General features: G+C 37.6%; 1 protein-coding gene across 1 annotated transcript; it reads right to left on the minus strand.

Moving 5' to 3' along the window:
- Window positions 1-951: 951 nt before the first annotated feature.
- gas1a (growth arrest-specific 1a) lies at window positions 952-3,406 on the minus strand. The gene has a single exon (XM_028458501.1). The coding sequence runs from the start codon at window positions 2,937-2,939 to the stop codon at window positions 2,169-2,171; it is 771 nt and encodes a 256-aa protein (XP_028314302.1). The 5' UTR covers window positions 2,940-3,406; the 3' UTR covers window positions 952-2,168.
- Between the last annotated feature and the right edge of the window lie 23,174 nt (window positions 3,407-26,580).

Consider the following 26,580-nt stretch of genomic DNA (forward strand, 5'->3'; position numbering starts at 1 on the left):
ACAATTAGTAGAATAATTTGAGGAAAGTTGCAGGATTTTGAAAAATTTTAGGTTTCTCCATCAATTTGAAATTAAAATCATGTGATGTAAGCATGGTAAATTTGTATCCATGTGTATTTCGAGGGTATTTTGTAATTTACACAATGATACATTTTTACTTTCTCATGCGGGCCAAATTAGAAGCTCTAAAGGGCTGGATTTGGCCCCCGGGTCTCGAGTTTGACACACGTGATTTAAATGATCATTTGCCAAAAGGTTGCAAACATTACACTACATCCAAAGTGCTTGAAAGTGTTACTTTGAAGAATAAAACAATCTATATATATATATTTTTTTTAAAAAAACATGTTTTAACCTTATAACTGTTAACAGTGTAAATAAACTTATTTTGTGCTGCAGGATATAGTAATAAAAAAAAAAAGAGACGCAGCAGATAAACTAGTGGCCTGATGCAGGGGTGTTAGCGGTGGAGGAGGGAGAGGGTGTTTTGTTGATTTATGGTGACAGTTGCTTTAGACAACAGGCAGCTAAATCAAGACATAGCTGGTCATTAGAGTATCAGTCAGCAGGACAGCATTTAAAGGGCCGGGACCAACTCTGAAGCTCCAAAAGTCAAAAGTTTTTCAAGGGCTTCAAAATCTAGAAAAAAAAACCAAAGCATTGAGTAAATCAATGCAAGGAAGTTAGATTTTTTAGGATAAAGTGTTTACTTATCCACATTTTTCATTGAGAAAACTTATGTTAAGCAAATCAGGTCATAATATCATCAAATAGAAAAAAAAAACTACAATTTTAAAGATGTGATTTAAAGAAAAACATTTTTTTGAACCACTTTCAATGAAGGAAATGTGATGTTTGGTCATAAACAAAGCTGAGAAATAAGACAAATGGCAACAAAAGAGTAGTTATATACAGAAAAAGAAATAAAAAATAAAAAAACACAGTCAATTCAATATCTTCAAGTATCCTTTATGCCTTCTATAAAAGTATATCATCAAGGCAATCATACAGTGGATTTAGACATTTCTTTAACTCTAGGCTGTACACAGTAAATAAATCATCTCATAGCCTAAAACATAAAGGATTCTCTGGTGGAGGGGGAACAAATCTATATAGGCTATGCACATATATACAGAGAATGTACAGCATCTTCAGTCATTATAACTTCCCTTTAAAGCTGGAGTTTTCAGTCTGTATTTACATGACAGCTATTTGGGTGTAATGTGGTAATAAATTACTGTTTCACTTTTACTCCTAATCTATTTACAAGTCCTTGCGTTTCATCATTAAATACTTGTAAATCTGATACTCTGGTGCCAAACGGCCTCAGTCAGTCAGTCATAGAAAAATAGTTCATACTTTGCAAGAAAGTTTGGCAGTGCACAGCATGGTGTATTTACGAAGATTTAAAAAAAAAAAAAAAAAAAAAAGTTTCTGAAAGGGAAAGGAGACACTCCTGTTGGGTTTATCACATAAAGCAGGGGTGTCAAACTCATTTTAGTTCAGGGGCCAAATATGGAGCATTGTGACCTTAAAGTGTGCCACAGATTTTAGGAGGAAAAGGAGCAAATTCAACATTAATGTGACCTGGTTTGCACTTCCACGTATAAATGATAATATATAAATGGTACAGTCCATGAGTAGATCAGTCCCTGCAGGATCTTAACTTAAATTTCCCTCTTTTTTTTTTTTTTTTTTTTTTAGGGGAAATTGTGGGGAATAATTTGTGGAGAATTTAGAAAACTTGTTATTTTAACAATTTGAGATAAAAATGACTGCAGTCGTGATATAAGAACTGGAAAACTGAGGCTGAGATATCTACAACTGAATTAGTTTTTACATTTACAAAAGGTTTCATGATTTCCCTATTATGATGCTCTAAAAGCCCCGGAATTTGGCCCCCGGGTCTTGAGTTTGACACAAGTGACATAAGCAAAGCACTACAGTTCTGTGGTTTGATAAGATGTTCGTTTGCATAGAGATCTTCACGTTTCACATCCACAAGTAGGGTCCTAAAAACCTGCTTTAAATGGAGGCCCGTGTGCGTCAAAAAGAAAAGCGGCCTCTCCTTTGATCTGAGGACAATAGTGACAGGTCAATGAGTGACAAAAAAGTTTAGATTGCCTTTTATCCTCACAATAGTCCAGGCAAGTTTATGAACCGAGGGATTAGGAGAAAGCTAACAGAGCCAGAATGGATGCCAGCAGCGGGGTCAAAGCGCAGCGGGACCCGGGCGCAGAGCCTCTGCCCTCCGGCTCCTCTGGATCGTCCGGTTCCGCGAAGCCCTCGTCGTCCTCCTCATCGGAGCCGCTGGCCTCGTACCGGTCCGGGTAATCGAAGCACAGCGCCTTCATGCTGTTTTTCACAAACTCACATATCGCCCTCTCGGTGCCGTCGCACATGCACGTGTCCAGCTGCTGACCTTTGGGGATTTTACGCATGTTGGCGATCACGTTCCTGCAGGCGTTCGTGCACACCGCGCCGCTGAACAGCTTCCCGCAGTGCTGCAGGTAGTCGTGCATGGTGGAGCTGCACTGCGGGTCCCTCTCGCACTGGTGCCGCGCCTCCGTGCACCCGGTGCTGGTAGTCCTGGGCAGGCACGGCTCTATGGCCCGTTTCGTGTTCGCGCACAGGGAGTCGTGGCCGCAGCTGCAGTCCTCCAGAGCCGGGCCGCTTTTGGTGAGGTTGAGCTGCACCAGGGAGGAGATGCAGTGGCTGGGACACTTCTTCCTTTCCCCGGTCAGCACGGGACCGCAGGCGCGGATGTAGTGCTCGTACGCGTAATTGCACTCAGGCTCGGCTTGGCAGTTGATGATGGCTTGCCAGCATATGAGCCTCCGACCGTGGGACGGGGAAGCCAGGGTTAGGGTTAGACAACCAAGGAGACACACGGAGGTCCAGAAGGGTCTGAAACGGACCGATGCGTCCGGATGGGCCATCGTAATGGCTGCGCGCACTCACTGCACTGTCATATGTGGACGTTCCACCACCACGTTACCAACCGAACTGTGTGAGTTCTCTCTCCGAGGCAGATGGTGCGTGTACGCGCCCGTGTGTGGGCGTTCAACAGGCTGCTGCTGCTGCTGCCAGTGCGCGCAATAATCCACGCGTCAGAGCTGATCCATCTGAGCCGAATCCCCCGAAAAACCCTCCGTTATCCGTACATGATGGGAGCAAAACACGACCAGTGGAGTCCTTGGAGTAAAGTTGAAACTCCCGAAGTTTTTCCAGCGGGTCAGTCCATCGGAGACCGAGCTGTGTTGGATCCGTGTGCGCACAGCAGCGCACGGAGAGGAAAAACAACAGTTTTTAGCTCGCAGTTTGCTTTCTGCTCTCCACACTATCAGCATTCGTCTCTGGCTTCGTCTTCTTCTACTTCTTCTCCAGCCCCCGCTCTGTGCACTTTGTAGAGCTTCTCATTGGTCGCCCACTTGTTGTGGGTCCTACGTAGAGAGGGGCGGGAGTCTGGAGAGGAGCCACAGGGGGTCTGGGAAATCAAAGCTGAGCAGGGAATGATGCGACCCAGAGTGGATTTAGGTTCTCACTGAAGATAGAAAAAAGTTTAATTCAACATAACCACGTGACTGGAGTTCATGGTCATTTCTCGAGTGCATGGATTCAAGAAACTAAGAATATTTATACATTTTTAACCATTTCAGCCCATTTTTGCTTATTATTACCCTTTTTCTGCAACTCCACCAAACTTGCCATATTTTAACCCATTTTCATCACTTTTTCTTGCCATGTTTTTGCTCCTTTTAATGCATTTTACATTCACGATTTGTCATGCCCACTATTTGACAGTTTAAACTAATTGTTCCTACTAATTGTTCCAATATTGACACTTGTGTAACTTTTAACCAATTTCTGTGTTTTTTTAAAACCCCATTTCACCACCTTTTCTACCATTTCTGGACGCCCTATTTATTGTAAAACCTGACAGTAGCAGAAAGGAATTGAAATAAACACTAATTTTTAATAGAAAAATGAAAACTTTACCAACCTGAAAGGAAAAACATATTTTCTAACAAAATTATAGGAATCAACAGGCATTCATTGGTTTAACTGTTATCCAGCATATCACAGAAGTAGATGTCATTGTTTTCAAAGGAATTCTAAATGTATACGAAGTGTTTAAAGTTAGTCTAATAGGTTTTTTTAACATGTGGGTCAAGATAGAAAATTACAATCAAAATGATCTTTAACTTAGCCGTAGGTGTTGGATGAACATTAAAGAAAATCACTGCACTTTTATTTTGAAGGTGATTCATTGATGATGATGCTCACTATTCTTATTTCTAAAATTAGGTCACAAAAAATGGCGTTTACGATATTTTCAACCTCAATTTTCAATACTTACTAAATTGTAAACATAACTTTTATTTACTAGTCATTATGTAGTAGTGATTAGATTGGTCATAGTGATTAGATTGGTCATAGTGATTAGATTGGTCATAATTCTAAAAGCTGACTTGATTGTTGATATTGTGGCTCTCGAAGCAGACAATCACACATTTGTGGCCCCCGATGTGATCATGTGGGCGTCTCTGCTCTAGACCGCCTCATCAAAACAAATTACACACAGATGGCAAAAGGATTAAATGAGTCCAAATAAACAGCTTGGTACATTTTTAATGATAATAGTCGGCCTACAATGATTCTTACGTTTTCTGCTCATTCCCACTGAAAGCTTTCAGCTTGCAAAATAATGGGACTGATACAATGTGCTCACTTACACAAATATGAGGTCCAAAGTGACACTTACCATTCTAATATTTTATACCAAATTTGATAATTCCAGCCCAATTTGAAGCTTTGTTGCTATACTTACTGAGCAGCATCATTGTTGACCAGTTTACGATGGAAAATATAGCTACGTTCCCATTCCAGGTCTTAGTGCTTAATATGGATATTTTTGTAAAATCAGTTGTTTTTTTTTGTCTTTTTTGTTTGTTCTGTGTGTACTCGTTAATATTTACACATTAAATGTGTCTTCTATCAGTTTGGAGTATGAATGCGCAAAATAGGTCCAGAGGTACTACGCGCGCACGCAGGCACGCACTGAGTTTACAGAAGTAAAGGGTTAACCTGATATGTATAATATAATAAACATTTATTAATTTGAAGAACTCACATTCCTTCTACTGTCTATTTTTCACTCTGTCCTTTACCCAGGTTTCCGCTTTACGTGGAGTTTGCGGGGAGCACTGCCCTCCCCATTGGTCAAAAGTTTTCATTACAGTTTTCATAAATTCATTCAAAAAGGTGACTGTACAAAATATAGATGAATTAATTTGTTGTTCTTTTAGAAATACTAGAGTGTTTTCAGCAAAATGGTCCCAAACTTTGAGACTTTAGGTTGGTTCTTCTTCTGTTGCGCAATTCTTCTTCACAATGTAAATGGTGAAGTTCATGTATGGCACTGCAGCAAAAATGAAGCAGAATGCTTTGGCCTGATTTTATCATGAATTTACAACATTAAGCACGCGTAGACGCACATTTTTGTAGTCAACATCATCAATTTTGTTACTAATCATTTTTGCATTATTGTATATGTTGCACACATTGTGGTTGGCATGAATCTCGAGACCGTCTATATATTTAATTCTTTCATTATGACGTTATTGCATTATGATCTGTTTATCTGTTTACATGATTACTTGATTATTATTATTTAGCGATATACATTTACAATATATCAATATGCATTTACAGGTATTTATCAATGTACATATACATTTATAGAAAAAATAAAACTAATTAAACTTATCCTAATTAATTGAATTCAGGAGCTTTCATCTTTAGGCACCAAGAGCTTTTAAGAGCATTCCATGTCACTATGACCCTGTACATTACAGTACTGTTCATCTTATTGGTCTTTGCTTTAGGTAGAGTGATTGTTTTATACGTGTGTTCATCAGAACTAAAAGACAAATGTTTAAATATAACTCTTGGCTGTTGAGTTGCATTAATTTTCCTAATAAAAACAAGTAATGAGTCTGTTCTTTACCTTTAACCATGAAAGACAGTTATGCATTTGATTTATACTGGTTTGATATGGACAACGCAGTAGACATTGTGCCGCCTTATTCTGTGCAATTTGCAGTTTGTGCATGTGTGGTGTGGCAGCGCACTAGTCCAAGTGTGATAAAACCAAACTATTGATGACACTTCTCCTTACATTTAAAGGTAGGAAACCTGAGCATCTCCTTATCATTGCAAGACTTTCACCCATTCTATTTATTATTTTTTCAATGTGTTTCGCCCAAGTTTATTTACTATCAAATATTATTCCCAGAAGTTTGGTTTCATGTACCTGTTCTACACCTACATCATTTATATGTACTAGTATATAGCTATTTATGATGACATAAAGGTCGGATAGAATGCGACCTGGCCATTCAGACAGCAGTCGCATTGCAAAATATCAGATGCCTGTTGGATTTATATCCACATATGAAAGTGGCCTGGGTCAGATTTGAAAAAATCTGAATTGTTCTGTTCACATAGACATGAAAAAAATCAGATACTTGGCACATGTAGGCAAAAAAAATCGGAAGTTTGTTTATTGCAATTTACATTGAGGCCTGTGGTACGTGGACATCCAACATGGGGGTTCAAACAAAGCAAATGACATCACTGAAAAACATTACTCTGTGTGTGTGTGTGTAAAATGATAGCCCACATGTTGACACACGAGTGAGAGGAGGCCGTTTGGTTCTCCAGGCCTGATGTGGATGGAGGAGTCGGGGATAGAGAGCACTGAGGGCACAAAGGCTGTTTGTGTTTCAAACAACATTCTGATCTCAGGAATGTACCTTTAGGCCAGAGCTGTGAGCTTCCCACTGCAAACAATGCACTCAATGTCAGTTACGGCTGGCTTGTGAAGATGCTGCTGGCGCTACTCCAAGGTCCCAACTCGTTGAAATTGATGGATACGGGGGAACCTAATACCTTTACGAGTCCTTCTTCTTCTTCTTCTTCTTCTTACTCTCTTTATCGTCATGAATCACAAAGAACGGAAACACTAACAAAGGATTCCCAAGCCATGACTTTTTTGTTTTTCCTTCATGGTTTCAACTGCTTTTCAGCACAACTGTAACATTAAACTAAGCTAACGTCATTTACTTGAAATGCTTACTCATGAATTTTTCACACGTTTTGAAGTGAAAGGGGAAAGAATTTTCAATTTTGGTTCCCCACAAATTTTATACAAACGTCTTCTTTGAAATCTCATCAACACCCACAATGTATAACACTCCAAACACACAAATGAGGGGAAAAGGAATTAAATCACCCAACACTTTTTTTTTTTACTAGCGCGCAGCTCCGCTTTCTCACAAGATGCGTTGCATGGAAAGTCCAACGTAGCTACATTAAATGATCACTTGTTCTTTAAATCTGGCAGCAAAATCCTAATTAAGGGACAAACAAAGTGGTGAAAACCATCCAGAACTGAAGTTTACAACAAGACTGGAGGCTTATTTTGTGGCAAGTGTCATACCAACAAATGTAGTAAATGTAATGTTAGGGGAGAGCTGGTATGAAATATGTAGTTTTCAAACAAGAAGGTAACGTCACACGCTAATTATTTGACATTGTGATAAACTACTTACATGTGTCTGTCAATACCAGGTGCTATATCGCTCAAATGCGTAATGACCGCGGTGTAATTAAAGATAGCCTTTATTAGTCCCATAAAGGGGAAATTTGCAGTGTTTCAGCAGCAGATAAATAAAATAATGTTATAAAAATGGAAGATATATATACGCAGGGGCCTGTACATAGTACAGAAAGAAAGAGGGAAGACATTAGTGCAAGAAAGGACATTGCACAATAAATACAGAATATATACAGTATGTATATATATATATATGTGCACACTAAAAGTGCTGACTGTTAATTGTTTCAATTTATCATTGACCGTTGTGAATAGTTACTTTTGTCTGTCATTGTTGGGATGAAAGTAATATTATAAAATAAAATAAAAAAATACTTATTTTTAGTAAAAAAAAATTAAATAAAAATGAAAATGAAAAAACCATGTCCTGCTTAATAAGCCATGTATTCTCTCAATCACAATAAAATAGAAAAAATACTTACTTTAAACATTTAAAAAGTACCAATAGCTTTTTTTTCCCAAAGCTGTCACAATACTGAATTTGAACTGGCTTTAATTGACCACTTCTTGCACTACTGACTATTTATTTACAGTTTTTTATATTGTTATTGACAATACAAGGAGTTGCTACTCATATTTCATTATACTTGTGTAATGACGATAAAGCTTTTTTTAGGCCGAGCTACTGGACTCAAAACGCCACTCACTTTGTTCTTCTTTTTGTTGTGTACACTAGTTAAAATCGCTCCTCCTCTGTTATTCGTGAATGGATTGGGCTAAAATTTGGTAGGTATAATCTATGGATGTGTACGCATCAACGCTCCGCGCACGATTTTCAATTTGGGGCCCAGGGGCCCCCCCCCCCAAGGGTCCCCATAAGAAAAGAGTCAATTTCTCATTTATTAGTCAAATATTACGACGGTTAGTGGTACCAAATCATTGGCACATACCAATATATAAATGGGGCCCATTACCCCGTACGTGTCAACGGGGGTGCCAGGGGGACCCCGGGGGCCTCATTCTTCAAATGACTACTCCTCCGTTATATCGGTAGTTTGATATAGATACTCTATGAATGAATATAATGAGACGCTCTGAGCCCTTTTTTTGAAATAGGGCCCGGGGGCCCACCCCCAATTTCGGTAATTTCTAAATTTATTGGAGCATAGTCGTGCGATATATCGTTTCAAAGGTAATTCAACGTAAATTATAATTTTATGTCGCACAATTGCATTTGTTTTACTCTGTGGAACCGAGTCATTTCACTGAATTCTCGGGAACTATTCGGCACCCAGACGTTCCGCGGGCTCGGCCGTAGTTCATCAGAACTTGTTCTATTTCTAAAGCATATTGAATTATTTAGTTTCATTTTTTTTTATTCAATTATTATTTTAGCATGCTTCTCCACGGCAAATAGTTTCTAACATTTCAAACATTTCATGAAAAATGCGGCTGCATTACCAGTCACTCATGACAATGATAACAGGATTGTTCCCAAACTGAATGACTTTGCTATTTCAAACTTGTTGTGTTGCAAGACTTGATATGTCAAATGATCATTAATATGACACATGTAACAATAAACACAAACTTTTAGCCGAAAAAAGTTCACCACTCAAGTGTATTTATATCCAGCAGCAAATCTTCCGGATGTAACTGTAATTTGGGACAGTGTCATCACCATGAGATTATGAGTGAACGTTCAGCGAGCTCTGAGTTATTGGCCGTGTTACTTTTGTCCCGTGTTTCTTTCGTAACTGTTCTCCCAGAATAAAATTGGCTTTTTTTTTTCAGTTTTATTTTTCTTTGGCAAGTGTGTGAAAGTGGTGTGTAATCATGCCTGTGTGTCTGCATCTGCTCTTTCATTTCGTTCCAGTTGATTTAACACATCTGTACATTATTTGTTCCAAAGGCTAATGATTTGCACTGATTGCTCACTAAATAATGATGGAATATCTCATCGCAGTTTTTACATGCGCTTAGAGAATAGAAGCACATTAATGTTTAAAATGAGAGGTTTCTGTTGAACATTAGCTCACAGTGCTCATAGCTCTGCAGTATAAAGAGAGTTTTTTTTTGCTGTCTGGTTTTCTTTTGTCAGTGGGTGCGTTGGGTCCCAGCTGAGTGGGTCAGTCCAGCCTGCAGAAGGAAATATCAGGATACAGGAAATGAGTTGGCAGGAACTAACCTTTCAAATTGCTTCCTCTTCTGGATTTCGATAATGGAGAGTGATAAGTTATTTGGAACAGAACCAAACGAGATTAGGGATTCATTTCCTTCCTCTTGTCTGGCTATTAATTTGCGTCAATTTTGTCCTCGTTCTTCCAGAGGATGTACAGCCCCGTCAACGGATGCGTCGACACGTTTTTACTTCATTCTTACTGTGATTCTTTGTGTTTCTTTGCCAGACAAGGAGGACAGTGATTCGCATCACACCGTTTTTGTTCTAGATTGTTCCTGGTATTCCTCGTGATATTGACTCACTACGCATGGCATTCCATTTCAGAAGGATTTGGATCTTTTCAGTGAAACCCCAAAATAAACATTTGCTCTTGTTTCACAACTTCTAAAGTGGAGTCACACACTTTAAGGACAGCGAACTATGGGTTGTAAAATGTGTAATGTAATACTAGTAAAAATAATAATAACAATAAAATGTGATGTGAATGCAAATGAAGCGAAACTGTCAGGTTGACCAACAGTGTATATTTATTTATTTAAAGTTACTAATTTTTTTTTTTTTTTTTTTTACAATAATCAATTACTTTTTTTTTTAGAACATTAATTAGTAAAATATTTGAGGTTACTCTTTTTTTAGTAAAGCAAATGGTTATGAGTCGTTTTTTTTTTTCCATAACTAGCACAACAATGATGGATTTTAAGTTTAAAGCTGTCGAGAGATTAAAAAAAAAAAATAGTATGCTCTTTGATTAATCTAATTAATCTCTTTTGTAATTTCACCGAAAGAAAATTGCTGAGAAACTTCCTCAACTTGAGGTATTTTCATTTATATTACGTTATTGTGGCAGATCAAAAGATTGATATATAACAAAGAGGCGTTATAAAGTCATTTATAGCTTTTAACAGACTTGAACAGATGCAGGCGTAAACATTTACATTCCACTGTATGTGAGACCAAGGGCTGCTGCCACCTTTAGTTTTGAACATCAGGGGAAATATTGACTTGTTCTTTTTTTATGTTCTCCAAATAATAGAAACTACAAATGAAATAAAACATCAGGTCCATATGAAGCATATCATAAACAGTGAGAACACTTTGAACACCGAACTTGTTGATTTTTCTCTCCTTCAGATATTATTATTTATCCAGTGACTTTTAATTTGTCAGTCATGAATTTATTCATTTTGAGTCATCTTGTCCAGTGTGGACTGGAGACATGCTTGGGGCATGTTGCAGCTAGCATTGTCCGAGTGTTCACGCTAGCTGTCCGTGCTTGCTGCTACATGTTTAGCATTGAGGTGCTAGCTGCTACATGTTTAGCACTGAGGTGGTAGCAGAGGCTAGAAGATCTCCGGTGATCGGCAACTCATAATTTGCACACAACTGGGCTTTTGTTTTTCATGCTGTGTTTTTATTAACCAAAATTAATGGCAACAAAAGCACAACAGTATCCTGTCTTGTATTGTAGTCAGTATTATGGGTATGCCGGAAACTTTTGAAATGAGAAAATTTATGGTTATGATGGGTTTTTTTTTAGTGCGCTATTAATTAATGCGTTAAAGTGACAGCCCTACTTAAGTTTTATGTTTGTTAATGCAGGGATCTGACGGTCTTTTTTTTACCTGGTGTAAAAGTGTAACCTTTTCGACACTGTATCATGAAAAGCAGAATTTTTTACTTAAATCCCAAAACTGATACCAAACTCCACACATTCAACCAACACAATCATGTAAAGTCATTTTGAACTTTGTGTGCTGCTTGTTCTCGTCAGTCTAAAGCAGTAGTTCACAAACTTTTCAGTCCCGTACCCCTTCAGACATTTAATCTGAAGTTTCGTACCCCCTACTTCTGCACACTTAAAAACATTTTAATGTAGTCCTACAGTGAAATTTGTCTCTGAATTTTACCTATCCTGTTGAGAAATTATATATACAGTAATAATAATTAGGAAAAAACCTGTAAGGACACAATAAAACATCTTATTTAGATATATCTCTCAATGTATTTAACTAGCCTACTGGCATTTTCTGTGAATCTGTGAAATACAACTCACTACAACTTTAATGAGAAGCATGAGGTTGAGAGGATGTCAAAGCTGAAAATCCACTTCCGCTAAAGTACGTCGTGGCAAAGGGCATCAAAGTCTTGAAAGCACATTTGGCTAGTGTAGTAAAGTAGCTTTCATCATCCACCCATCCATTTATGTATATTCTAGTTTCTAATTTCCATTTTTTATTCATGTACCCTCTATGACCATTTGTGTACTCCTAGAGGTACTCGTGCCCCACTTTGGGAAACAAGGATCTAAAGAAACATTTTCAAAGGCGTAATTGTCTTTAAACACAAGTTAACTGTGAATCACTTGCAATGGCTTTTCTTGTCAGAACAGTCGTTTGGGAAAAAAGAAACATCCTGACCATAAAAAAAAATACAGTTGTCGACTTGGACATATGCAAAAGCATAAATGTATAATATAATACAGATTTATAGCCGAGTGACTTATTTAGTATTAAGCTTAAAAGGACTTGTATGAAATGCTGCACAGTTGTGTCACAGACACAAGCAGCTGTTGCAACACATGCTGCTCCGTCATTGGTCTGGACCAGCAGCTGTTTGTTCAGGCCCTGAAGGCCTTTCATATCACTGTGGACAAACACCAGCACATATGGACCGACCAATAAAGCCCCTCCCTCTGACAGACACCTTCCAAACAAGAAGTGAACAACATCACGGCAACGACAACAAAGCTAATCTGTGTTTCAATCATAAATACTGAACATTCCTGTTCTTCTGTTGCTGAAATTCTAAAATAACACATTATCAACCTTCACTGGAAATGTGAAGGTTGTGAATGTGAAGGTACATGAAATCACTGTAAGAGGGAAATAAAAACACATCTGTATGGGTCCCAGATCCCATAATGCAATGCGTGAAACTTTTTCAATGATGTCTATAAAAGCATTTATAGTTGAAATTAATTTGCATGGCAAATTCAATGCTTTACATCTTTTTTTGAGCAAATTATCTTTGATTTATTTTTGTATGAGGCCTACACTATGGCTTTATTGAATTATATATGAAGGATTTTCACTACATGATATTTCATAAAATGGGCCTCATCGTTCAAGGTTTGCATGAATATTATGATGGTATTTAAAAAAGAAATACTTTGAAATCTTATACAAGCATATAATATATAACTAAAATAGGGCAGAAAGTGCATTTTAATAGATTTAGAGTAATTTTAAAGATTTTTTCAAAACAGCTGTCATGGCCAGTCGCACCATACGATATTTTACTTTGAAATGAAATCAAAGAGGGCGCATTTATACTAAGTTGCTACATATATGGTATCTTCTTATGCATTTAAACCTTTTTTAACTAAAAGAAATGCAGTTGGATAGAATATTTAGGTATCACGTCATTGACCCATGTATGACAATTATTTTTGATATTATATAAAAAGTATTTACATCATCTCGAGGTAGAAAGTGGTATTACAACCCAGACCAAACTGGTGTTTGTGATGCTAGAGTAGTTTTTTGGCAGTGTTTTTCGTTAAATATTTTGAGATAAAATTAAATTGTTATATGTGGTTACGTGTCTCTAAACAGAGTAAACGAAAAAAGCCAACATACTACACTTTAGCCGTGCTTCACCACAATGTTCCTGCCCTGAAGTTGTCGAAAACGAACATTTTAGGCACAGCACAACTGAAACACTGTAATTATTGCTGTCAGACAGCAAGGCTCTCCCTGATCTCCATGCATTTGCAAAAAGGCACAATAAGGACAGGACAACTGAAATAGAAATCCGAGCTTCTCTGTGTGTTCTCAACATTCTTGTTCAGCAGTCTGAGCACAGAGCTAAAAAAAAAAGTAAACAGCACAGTTCTATCTCACCCCTTCGCACAGCTTTCAAGCTTGTGTCCCACAACCCCCTGCAGTTATTTTGGCAGGCGTCCAAAGTTCGTGGACCAATTAAAGAGATTAGACCCCTGGAAAAGCACACCAGGACCAAGACAAACGGCCCCCACTACATCTCCTCAGGCCCAGCCTCTAGCATCACAGTCTGCTATAGAGACGTCAAGAAGTGTGGGAGGGAATGTGAAACCCAATCATGTTCCCCATTTGGCAAGTTCCCGAGGCTCCAACACAGTTATGAGGCCACTTCATAGGAGTGTAAACTGTGTATTTAAAAAGCCGTCATTGCGGGAATAACAGTGGCCTGGGTGTAGGTTGTTAGAATAACTGAATGACATGATGGTCTTCTCTAAATAAACAGATGTGGGCAAGCTGTAAAAACCTGTATTTTTTTTCTTCTCTTCGTCTCCCCTCCTCCATTCCATCTGTAAGTGGCCTCATGCGCACACACATGCACACACACATGCTCACTCACTGCTGTACCTCTCTATATCTACATGTCTAAGAAAGGAAAAGGGCTGGTTTCCTCTTGCAGCTGTTCCTAACAGACGGAGCCTCTATATTCCAGCCTCTAAAGTGAAGTGATACCACTCGTCTACCCGTGCTGATTAATTGCACGTCACTCATAACTCTTTCTCGAGCATTGCTTCCCCGAAATACAGCCCCTTTTCTCCGTTTTCTCTTCCCATCTCTACCCCAATGGCCGCTGTTACATGACGTTATTTAATTCTGGATTAATTATTCAGAATTAAATTATATGGATTTTAAGTGTAGTTTTGTAATTCTGAATTGAGGTTAACATGAAAAACAGGTTTATTCGCCTTTATTCAATTCCACTTTAGGTCTGGGGGGTTGGGAAGGGTTCTGATTGGATAATGGAATGTGACGCATCACGTCTATGGGGGAAAAAAACACACAACAAACCCTTTCTTTTTGGCTACAACATAAAAACCTCAGAACTATTTTCATTTTTATTTCTCGACAAAAACACTGTTTCATGTAATTGTTCCAGTGAGATTCTTTTTTTTAACAGTATGTTAAGTTGAGGTTTTGTTTATTCAGACAAGGTTTTTTAGGATTTTTTTTTATCTCCTGATATGTTTCGACTGTCAACTGCCAGTCTTTGTCTTCAGAAGAATTCTGCTGATCGCCTTTGATGGTTCCTTTGAAGGTTCCTTTGAAGTTTCACTTGACTGCCATATAACAGTTCCAGCGAGATTAATTTTGTCTTTTTTTTTAACAATATGTTAAGTTGAGGTTTAATTTATTCAGACAAGGTTTTTCAGGAAATTTTTATCTCTTGACATGTTTCAACTGTCAACGGCCGGTCTTTGTCTGAGGAGTACTGCTGATCGCCTTTGATGGTTTCTTTGAAGTTTCACTTCACTTCCATGTAACAGTTCCGGCAAGATTCATTTTGTCTTCTTTTTTAACAATATGTTAAACTTAACATAGTGTTTCACTTTTGTCGGCTTAGGAGAAGAAGGGAGATGGACGACTGTACTTTGGTCAGTCAAAGCCAGCAGTTAGTGCAACGGATGAAGCCTTTTTCGTTTGCAGATGTCCGTGTGTGTGTGTAATATGTCTCTGTGTATGTGTGAATGCCTGCATGTTTATGCTTTCCTTCATCCACTCCTTTCATTATGTCCATGTATTCTAAATAAATAAATAGTCTCGGCTCGAGTCCAATGCTTGCTTTTAGGCGGCCATCTTGGATTATGTTGTCACTAGCGCGTCATCACAACAGAACGAGCATGCGCAGAATGACCAGAATTTATTTAAAGCGGAATTGAACGTGTACAAGATTGAGGAATTATTCCTTTCTGAATTAAAATCATAATAAACAGCCATTTAAATCGGATTTAAGTTTAATTCGGAAAGGGCATTTTCATTCAGAATTAGGTGTTTACAAGGTCAGTTTAAAGAGGATTTTATTTCTGTTCTGAGTTAAAGGGGAATTAAGTCAATCAATCAGTCATGACACTTGACTCTGATGAAATCATATTCACAGTGAAAGATTAGTGCAATAATTCAAGAAGGACTGAGGCAGCAACACAGAATAAAAACTCATCAAATAGAAATCTAATTACTCCATAATTAAACCTCATTCAAAGGATAAGTTTTGCTTTTGGGAGATACAATTTGTCATTTGTGGCAAGTTAACCGCATTGACTAAGCTTATACTTGCATAGTTTGACTTGAACATGAAAATAAGTAAATGTGTCCCTGAAACATTAGCAGCAAGTTTCACAAGCCAGTTCATTTGAAACACTAGTTTCCATTCTCCCTATTAAGAGAATGGGGATAAGAGAGTGTATTCCCAGCTGGTTCTGCTACGCTGATAACATGGCGCGGCTGCTCGGTGACAAAATGAAAAGCATATGTCTTACAAGGCACTAGTGATACATCAGCCCTCTCTGAACTCTTGACTCTAGAAGGATCAACTGTAGAGGAGAATGATGTTAGCAGTGCATACGATGTTTACCCAGAGCGACAGAAACAAGGCGGGTCACTTTACCCCTTACATTAGACATTATAGAAGGTTAGAGTAGATATTACTTTTTTTGTTGTATATTTATTGTTCCCTAGGAGAAAGTATTACTTGTAATTAATCTATTTTCTTTGTGGCATAACTAACATTTTTAAAACTGTAGAATCCAAAAGTGGTTCTCATAAGTCCTGTTATGGATTTGTTTATGGCTCCACCAATAACAAACAAGTTGGTAAACAATGGTCATGTGACTTGGACTTTGAACATTTTCTCCAAATTGCATAGTTAGATTTAGAGTCCAACAGATTTAGTCGACTAAATTCTTGATGTCATTTATAACTAAAATAATGCTGATACTAAACTTTTGCTAAAACTAAGTTGCAATTTAATCCAAAAACTACGACTAAAACTGAAACTAAATTTGACTAAAGTCAAAATTAATAAAAAAGGTACTATATACATATAATATACAGTGTATATACTATATATATATAAATAATCTTATCCTTGATGTGAGCTTTTGATCTGCATCCTGTCGTAGTGAGTGATGTAATTGGAGAGAGTGATATTTCAAGCACTTGGTATGCCATGTGCTATTCATTAGCTTTGTGCTAATGAATAGCACAGAGCGCACACAACAGGAACATAAACCATTTTACTCACAGGAAAGGCAAAGTAAACCCTAAACATCGTTCATGCTAAGAATAACAAATATGGATCAATTGATTAAACCTGCTACCCTCAACCATACTGAGCAGCCCACCAAACTGATACAAATCTATGAAAAATATAAATAACCAAAGGTGGGTTGTACATTTTGTAGCATTTCATGGAACTAATATGTCATACACATTAACAATATATACACTGTGACAGGAGATGCAACATCCTGAGACAAAACAGAACTTTCCATTCAGGGTGGATTCCCCTGTGCATCTCTGACTTCCGTCTCTTTAAATACTGAATACGGCTCCTGTCAGGGTTGAGTTTCAGACCATCAAGGTGATTGACTAGAGGAGCTCAACCAAATCAACCAACAAGACGTTTTCTGGTAATATATTTAAAATTTTGCCTATTTTAGAGGATATCTCAAAGGTTTCTACTATAGTGTGTTACAGCCATGGGAAAACGGTGCTTTAATTTAAGACAAATGTTTCTGTCAAACATCTAATATGGTCCAAAGTACCCATATAAATCATCTTGAAAGTAATTTACAATTGCTGAGCAATCAGGGAATACTAAAGATAAGATAAACGCACATGTCTGTCCACTCAGCTCTTTGCTGGAAAGTATTATTCCATTTTTCTCTCCAAGTATGAATCTAGGCTTGGAATTGTGACACCAAAAAGAAAAAAACCTCTTGAGAGACTGTGTTTAGTCACAACATACCCATCAGTGTCCGTTTTCAGCCGATAACAGCCTGGCAATAACTCCAGTGGGGCCCCAGATGGCTTTGGACAGATTCATCACAACGATCACACAAGGTCAACTGCAGGTAATCCATCAAGGACCGAACTCATGCAGCGAAGCAGGTGAGAGCAAAAGAAGTCCCACTTCTTCCTGCTCTTCATGGATACGGATTAGGTTTTATCTCCACTGACACAGTTTATAGCCCCCTCTCTGCACATAAAACTGTGCAAGGGACCCAGTGATATGTTTAAAGTCTAAAATGAATAAAATTACCTTTTATTATTATTCTATAATCTGGAAGGTGAGAATATTTTGATCATTTCAGAGGTGTGAAAAAACTTTATCGCTGCCTGCAAAATAATTAATAAATAAGGACCCATGAGCTTTTTTGCCAAATAGCAAATGTATTCATAACCCCAATGCTAAAATCTGATAAATTATCAACTTGGAAATGCCCTCCAGCTAAATATTACTTAATTAGTGTTTGAATCCAACCGGATGTTTGTCAAGGTGACTTAGCTTCAAGAGAATGATCTGCCTGCAATTAACTATCTGCAACTATTAAAACTAAGTAACAAATTATTCCCTATATAATCATAAATATTGTATGTATGTGCTTTTTGTAGGAAAATAAGGCCACATTATTGTTTATTCCACTAATGCAGTTTATTCTCAATGGGTTGAAAATTTACAGAAATTATACATTACAGTGTATGATATAGGTTTACAAAATGACTCATTATGTTGTAAATTAATTTGATATTGTTTCCATGTACCCCCTGCATGGTGCTAAAGTACACACCTCATAAGTAGGCCAGAAGTTGCACTCCTTCCTTCTCGGGACAAATGTAAATGTGCACCATTTGAACATCCAAGGCCAACAGTGAAGTCCCTTCGATTAGCAAATCTGAATTTTTTATTTTATTTTTATTTTGTGTAAAAATATTCAGGACTTCTGCACTGGTGCACAAGGGTGTGAAACACAAAAACACATAAAACGGATGACGAGCTTTTCCTCAGTTGTTATGACGTGTGATGTGATTGAATGTGTTACAGAGACTGACAAAGGTCAACCAGTCAACATCCTCAGTAGTCAAAAATAGGCAGCGAGGGGAAACACACGAGTCAGGGATGATCCTTCACGCTATTCCAGTTTGGTTGCTTAAAGCAGTGGTTCTCAAACTTTTTTGGCCCAAGTACCCCCTTTGTCCAACTACAACATTTAGCCTAGAAAACAATTTAAAAACAACTATAGAGTATAATGATGGAATGAATGAGTGATAACACACATTTTAAAATATCTCATTTTGTAAATAAATGGGAAAATAACAGTATTTAGTGCAGTGGTTCCCAGCATTTTATGGAGTGTGACCCAATTTTGGTATCAAGAATTTCTGGCGACCCTGAAGACTTTTTTTTTTTTCTAGAATTAGTTTTTGATCATGTTTGAGCTCATATATATATATATATATATATCTTTTTTTTCTACTTCATTTTTATTAAACTAGATTCATATTTCACAAAGTGAAAGTATAGAAACACAGTTGTTTAAGATTGTGTGTTTTAATTTAAATAAAAGAAAAATAATTTCAAAAATCTATTTTAATTTTTGAAAAATTTCAGGCGACCCCACATGAGGTCCCAACCCCAGGGTTGAAAAACACTGATTTACTGGCTCCTGAATAGATTAGTTTCTATAGTTTGTATTATTTCTAGTCATCTCACGCCTGGAGTGGGACCAAGACTGACACGTTATTTGTTAATTTTACACTCTCTCTCTCTCTCTCTCTCTCTCTAGTACCACCTGTAGTGCCGATGCGTACCCCTACCCCAATTTCAGAAACACTGGCTTAAAGTAACTAAAAATAAATAAATAATTATGACTGGAAATTGTTTATTTATTTATTTTGCAAAGAAATAGCAGCAGTCTCATCAACAAATTAGTTCCGTAATGAGAAACATTATAGCGACCAAAAGCAAGCATTTACTTGAGAAATCTTCTTTTAGCTGTAGATTTTGAAACCTAAATTGTGTTGTGAGGTTGCTTTAAAACAAAGAGGCGAATTAATAAACAGACATCACTTTGTAACAATGGACTGATTTTAATGTCTAGAATTTTTGGTTTTGTCCCCTCAGAGTCAAAATCTAGGGTTACACAAGATTGACCCTCACCAGGATATCTACAGTTTGTGCCGTATTAGAGAAATGTTTGCTCAAACTGCTTCACGTGTGACCTTTACAGTAATAATAGCACTCTCACTATTATTACTGATTTTTCAGTTTACAATATTGGGACAATCCTGCTATAAGCTTTGTTTTTTTAGAAGTTTTATACTGATTGATCAGTTTAGATGATTTTTTTCACAAAGATTTTGAGCAGATTTTGATAGGTTGAACAAGTGCTTACAGCCCTTATTTGTACTGTACCTTTGCTGTTGCCTATAATGGTTACCATGACAACGTCCTTTGATACGGCGGCGTCATTATTTGTGTAGTTTTGATGGTTCAGATAACTTAATAAATATAACGATAAGTCAAACCAATTGAAACATAAATACTTTTATTTACACGACCAAAAACAACAACGTCACAAGAAACGATAACATAACATCAGAAATGCATTGTCATCCTAAAGGAAAACACGGCCTCTGTACCTGTAACTAACTGTTCTGTGGCCCTTCAGCGTTTTACGCCCAGGTGTTCCTCGTCTTCTGTGTGACCTTCAGTGATGTCGGCCAGGTGTGTCCCATAGTGGCCAAAGGTTTATGACCTTTAGGACCTCCTTTTTTTCATCACTGCCTCACTGTTGTGACCTGTGTTCTCATCTGAGCTGATAGGAATGTGCAATCGATGTGCAATGGCATGTTTGTGCCACGCTTAACCAATATTACTGAAGGTCTTTGTTTTATTGAGCACGATTATGTTGCTTGCATAGACATCACATAGATTATACACTACCGGTCAAAAGTTTTAGAACACCACACTTTTTCCATTTTTTTACTGAAGCGTATTCAGTTTATTGTGTGCACTCTGAAATGAAAACATAGAACAAATAAGCATTTTGAGTTGAAAAAGAAATGATGGAATCAATGAACAATACTGTTTACTTGATGCTCATGAGGGTCTGGTACCACAGTGTGTTCCAACACTGCTTTTATGCAGACAGAGGGGGTTGGAAGTAACCAAGAAAAGTCGGAACACCTGTAGGAATGAGTAGCACCAGCTTTCAAGGCTGATTCAAACTTCATTGGTGCCGAACAGCTTTACATTGTTAACCCACTTTGTGTTCCCTTAAAAAGGCCTACTCGTATATATCTGAAATGTACATTATTTTTCAGTTTTTGTTTCACCTCTGGCTGTTCAGTACTTACCTTTGTACCATTTTAAGCACAACTTGAATCGCAATAAATAACTGGAAAAATAGGGTGTTCTAAAACTTTTGACCAGTCGTGTATGTTTACATATATTTATGGTAAATTGACTTATATGGCACTTTTAAGTAGTCCCAAAGCGATTTAAAATATCAATTCATTCACCTATTCACACACCATTGGGACTGAGCTGCCAAGCAAAGCGCTGGTCAACCACTGGGAGCAACTTAGGGTTCAGTGTCTTGCCCAAGGATACTTGGACGCATAGGTAAAGGCTGGGACCCCCCCAACCTCTTGATCAGAAGACAACCCCTCTACCACCTGAGCCAAGGTTGCCCCACAAACATTTAAACACATACAGTACATATACTCAATCACAACACCACATATACACTATCCTAGACATGCTCAATGGGAGGTGAAGTAGTACAACCTTATTTAATCCCCTCTATTCTCACTCAGAACTCTCCAATTAATGGAAAAAAAAAATACTTCCATTTTATCCAACACAATGTTTGTAAAATACATCAGAACAATCAAGTACCTTTGCACAAGGAAAACCAACATCCAACAAATCATTTTACATTACATTATCATATTCCTGCGTACATTCTTCCATATCGTACCTTGAAAACACGTTTTGTCTGTAATTTGCTTTAAATTTATGAATGTCTCGACACTGCTTCAGATCCTCCTGTAAACCGTTCCATAATCAAACACCACACACAGATAAGTTAAAATGTTTTTTGTTGTTCTTATTTTAGGTTTAGTTCATCTGACCTCTGAGAATACTGTATAACCTTCTTGTTGATAAGTGAACATTTTATCAACTGTCAATTTATCAATAAGTGTAAGTGGACCTTTGGTAGAGTGGATGGTAAGAAAGACTTTTATTAATCAGTGTAGCGGGCAGTGTTCTTACTTGATTCTGCACATGGTTGATAGTGGGGTTAAGTCAATGTCTGCTGGTCAACCTTCATTTAGATATTGAGAAAACTCTTGTTATATCTCATACATTAATCATTAAAGCTGTTAAAGAATATTTTTTTTATTGGAGAAAGTAAAGCTTAGTCCCATAGACCAATGCATAGAAGTGTTTTTACTTCGTTCTTACTATGATTTCTTGTATTTGCACCAAAAACTGACATCCCAACACATTTCTGGGGTTTTCACAGATTGAAAGTTGTGGCTAAAATATGACAAATGTTTTTTCAGGGGTTTACAGGGAAAGATCTGAATTTGGCCAAAATTGAATGTCTGGGGAAGTAAAGTGATATCACGGGGAATACCGAGAACTAACAACAATAAAAATGGTGTCAAGCGAATCAATGTCCTCCTTGTCTGGCAAAGAAACACGAGAAATGACGGACACTGAAGTCTCCAATGTTTAATGTATCTAAGTATTTGTCTGTAAGTATCTGTCGGTTGCTTTCTATCCTTTTCTTCTGTTAAAGCTAATGTTCAAACCCTCTGTGCTCCATTTTCCCTGTAGATTATTCCTTTTCCTGCAAATATCTCAGATTTCATTTTGTTATATCAAATACAATCTGTGGACTTTGTTGCGTTCACTGCTACAAAAATAGAATTAAAGTTCCGAACAAAGAACTGACGTATTAGGGAATTGCTTAACTCCATTAGGTATCATATCCATCAACACGAGGGGCAGTGAGATGAAGGGGATATTTGACTTAATCATAGTCATTTCCTGGACTTGGCCATGTACTTTGGCTGTCTCTTAGCATGGAGTCTGGCAGTCTGGGCTAAAACAGAGAGTGCTAACACACAGCACATACACACTCATCCATCCAGCACACAACAGACCTCTGAACCATCTGAGAAAGCAGCCAAACAATCTGCTCCTTCTTCTGGCCTTCTTTATCCAGACATACTTTCTGTCACAATCCGTCCACTGCGAATGAAGATAAAGGAGAATGGGACACCATGATATATCATTCAACATCCAACTTAAGTCCCTCACGCAGATGGCTGGACAATGTCGACCTTTAGAACTTTCCACCGCTGCTAATTTCTTTTATGCACCTCCCTTTTGTGGTATTTAGATGAACCTGTGCTCATTGCTAGGGCAGAGCTGAACACATAGGTTTGTGTGCCTGAAGTTAAAACAGTAACGTGGTATTTTAAACGAGTGCAGCGAGAGCAGCAATAATATTGTAAAAATAAGCTGACAGCTTCCTCTCCATGGATGCCTGAGGTGATCTTTAAGGTCAAGAATGTCAGGCACTCTTCAAGCCCAGCTGGTAAAATTAGTAAAAAAGGAAAGAGGCCCAACGAAGTTGAGTTGTTACCGGCCTTGTTATAGAAACCGAGTCAACATTACGGCAAAATACACCTAACAAAGATATAAACACAACACGTTTTGCTACAATGAGCTGAACTCAAAGATCTAAAACTTTCACAAATGTATCTAAGGCAAAGTTTAGACTAAAGGCATGAGGAAAAAATCAATTCTGTGATATATCATGATATTTCACCGTGATTATCATATCAATCCAAAAAAAGTCCAGATTATTTTTTTTAAGATAATGTTTTTTAACAAAAAAAAACAATTTAGTTGCATTAACATATGCATAGCATGTGGACCACATCAGACCTTGTTAAACTACCTCACTACTCAATTCATTTTAGTTTGAAAGTTGATTGCACTTATTTTCCTAAACGATACTGGGCACTTTTATATATGTATGTGGTTACATACAGTATGTATGTATGTGGTTAGAATCAGAATCTGTTGTGGAAGCAAAAGTTGAACTTCTTTGAAAAATGTATTTTCACAGTTTGATAAACTTACCACTTGTTTTGATATTGGTATTTGAATTACAGTTAATTACCATTTTCTTGTTATCGCAAGTAAAAAAAAAAAAGTGAAATAAATAGTATTTCATGCCAGTTTTTTCTTGTAGAGGAGAAATTTGTAATTATTCATATCGTGATTATATCTTATTGTTTAGTATTGGAATATATTGTGTCGTCCTATATGCAACCTGTATCCAATCAGTTAAAGACAGATTGAACAGCACAAATCCATATTTTTAAACCTGACCCAGACCACTTTTATATGTGGTCCTAATTCATAAATATCTGATATTTTTCAATGCAATTTAAATGCAATAAATTCTGCATACTTGGATGAGCGAGGATGGTGGGGGCGGGGATTAATACATTTTTGCCAAAATGAGATGCAATGCAGGCCTGCGTGGTCACGTATTACCTCAGGACCTCTTTGGACCATAAGGTCACTTCAGGGTCGCATTCAGTTCATACCCAGGCTTCAAACCCACACAGATAAATACAGATAACAGACATAATCAGGGCCTTAGTACAGTTACATACTGCTACAGTACTTATAAATGATCCATCTTTAAATGTTTATTTTTGCTGAAACATATATAAAAAAAATAATAATAATACAAAGTAGATTTTGGTAAAATATTACATAATGGTTAAATTATACATGTTACATGTTTTACGATAATTGTTGTTCGTGGCTAGTAAAATAGGAACAAAATGATTTCCTGTGACACGTAGTGAAAATGAGACAATTGCTTAAATTGTTAGCCTTTTGAACTATTCACTAGCTTTGAAGTGCTTGCAATTTCAGAAAGGTTGGTGACCCCTGCTCTAACATGTGTAACATGAACGCAGAGTTCTCGCTGACGCTGTTGAGCGTAGGGGCCCCTGACGTTGTAATTTTACTCCCCTACAGAGTGATGTCACCCCCTACGGTGTGTTTTTAGCAGCGTAGGGGTGCTTTTCTGTCGATTTTTCCTTTTTTTAATCAGTACCGTTGTAATAATTGTTGCACACTTGGACACAAAAGTACGGTGGCCGGGAAGTGTCAGGTGAATGCATTTACAGAAACGAACACAAATGCAAACAGGTCACAACACGAATGCAAACCGGCCACAACGGAAGTGTTTCCGACGGACCGGTATTACAGACGGACGGGTATTATGATATGATTGCCTGATATGAAAAATATAAGAGTATCCTCATCAACTTTCACTTACTTTCATACACGTTTCCATGTCTTCTCCTTGTTCTTCTCTGTTCTGGCGGGTTAAAAACATCCGCCAGAAACGTGTCCGTCTGTAATACCGGTACGTCGAAACACTTCCGTTGTGGCCATTTTGCATTCGTGTTGTGACCTTTTTGCATTTGCGTTCATTTCTTTAAATGCATTCACCTGACACTTCCCGGCCACCGGGTTTCCACAACGGAAGTGTTTCCGACGGACCGGTATTACAGACGGACACGTTTCTGGCGGATGTTTTTAACCCACCAGAACAGTTAAGAACAAGGAGAAGACATCAAAACACGTATGAAAGTAAGTGAAAGTTGATGAGGATACTCTTATATTTTTCATATCAGGCCATCATATCATAATACCCGTCCGTCTGTAATACCGGTCCGTCGGAAACACTTCCGTTGTGGCCGGTTTGCATTCGTGTTGTGACCTGTTTGCATTTGTGTTCGTTTCTGTAAATGCATTCACCTGACACTTCCCAGCCACCGTACAAAAGGACTTCCAGGCGTGTCTGTCATTTTCGTTTGCATAACCGAGAAACAGATACATCGTACATAACAGTCACAACATTACTGCGGGTTCCACATAATACTTGAAAAGCGCGTCTTGAAATCAGTCTTTTGAATCAAATGTTAATTCTTGTCTATACAGTGATTGTGAGTATTTATTAGTAGAGGAACTATACCAAGCATGAGCAACTCATCATGACTCTTTACCTATTCAACAAATCACTTTTGGCTTTAAAGTAAGGCTAGAACCAAGATTAAAAAACAAACTAACTTTAGCTTTACTTTATTAAATTTGACCTGAGTTCACAAAAAAATGTATTTCTCCCCCAAATCCAAATTTGTGCATTAAGACTTGCTGTCTTAACGTAGCCTATATCTGTGTTAGTGAGCACTTCTGTTTTGTCGAGACAGCACAATTAATGCACAGGTGCCTAAGGCTGACCACAATAAAAGGACACTCAACACTCGACCTGCCAGATGCCCTTTCTACTACAGCCATGACTCTAGCACAGCTTCAGCACAGGTGAGAAAGTTCTAATGAATAGACCACTTTTATGTCACTAAACTTTACTCTAGTAATCAAACATTTAGTAGAAACCGTTTTCCTTTTTATGACACTATTAGATCAAAGTGTATGCTCTATTCAAGCTTGCTTTCTATAGTAACTCAGTCCAAACAAATGCTTGTACATATACTGTACACAACGCACATTGTTTATTTAGGATTTGCCTGGAGTGGTGATGCACATGATGTATTTTTGTGTTTGAGGTCTGTCTATGTATGGCAGAACCATAAGTAACCTGATACTGGTCCAGCATCCTGTTGACCCCAAATAAAATAACCTCCAGAAAAAGATGTAATGACAGGGTTTCTGATGCACTTGAATATGTTAGCAAAGTATTTACCGTGAGAGATTTTTTTTTTTCTCCTGTCAATAATTCTGCTTTATTTGATTATCCTGTTTTTTTAATGGGTTTTAAGTTAAAAAAAAAATTATCGTCAGCCCACACATATTTTGATAATGATAA

This window comes from Gouania willdenowi, chromosome 9 (genome assembly GCF_900634775.1).
Source record: "Gouania willdenowi chromosome 9, fGouWil2.1, whole genome shotgun sequence".
In the NCBI taxonomy this organism is placed as follows: Eukaryota; Metazoa; Chordata; class Actinopteri; order Blenniiformes; family Gobiesocidae; genus Gouania; species Gouania willdenowi.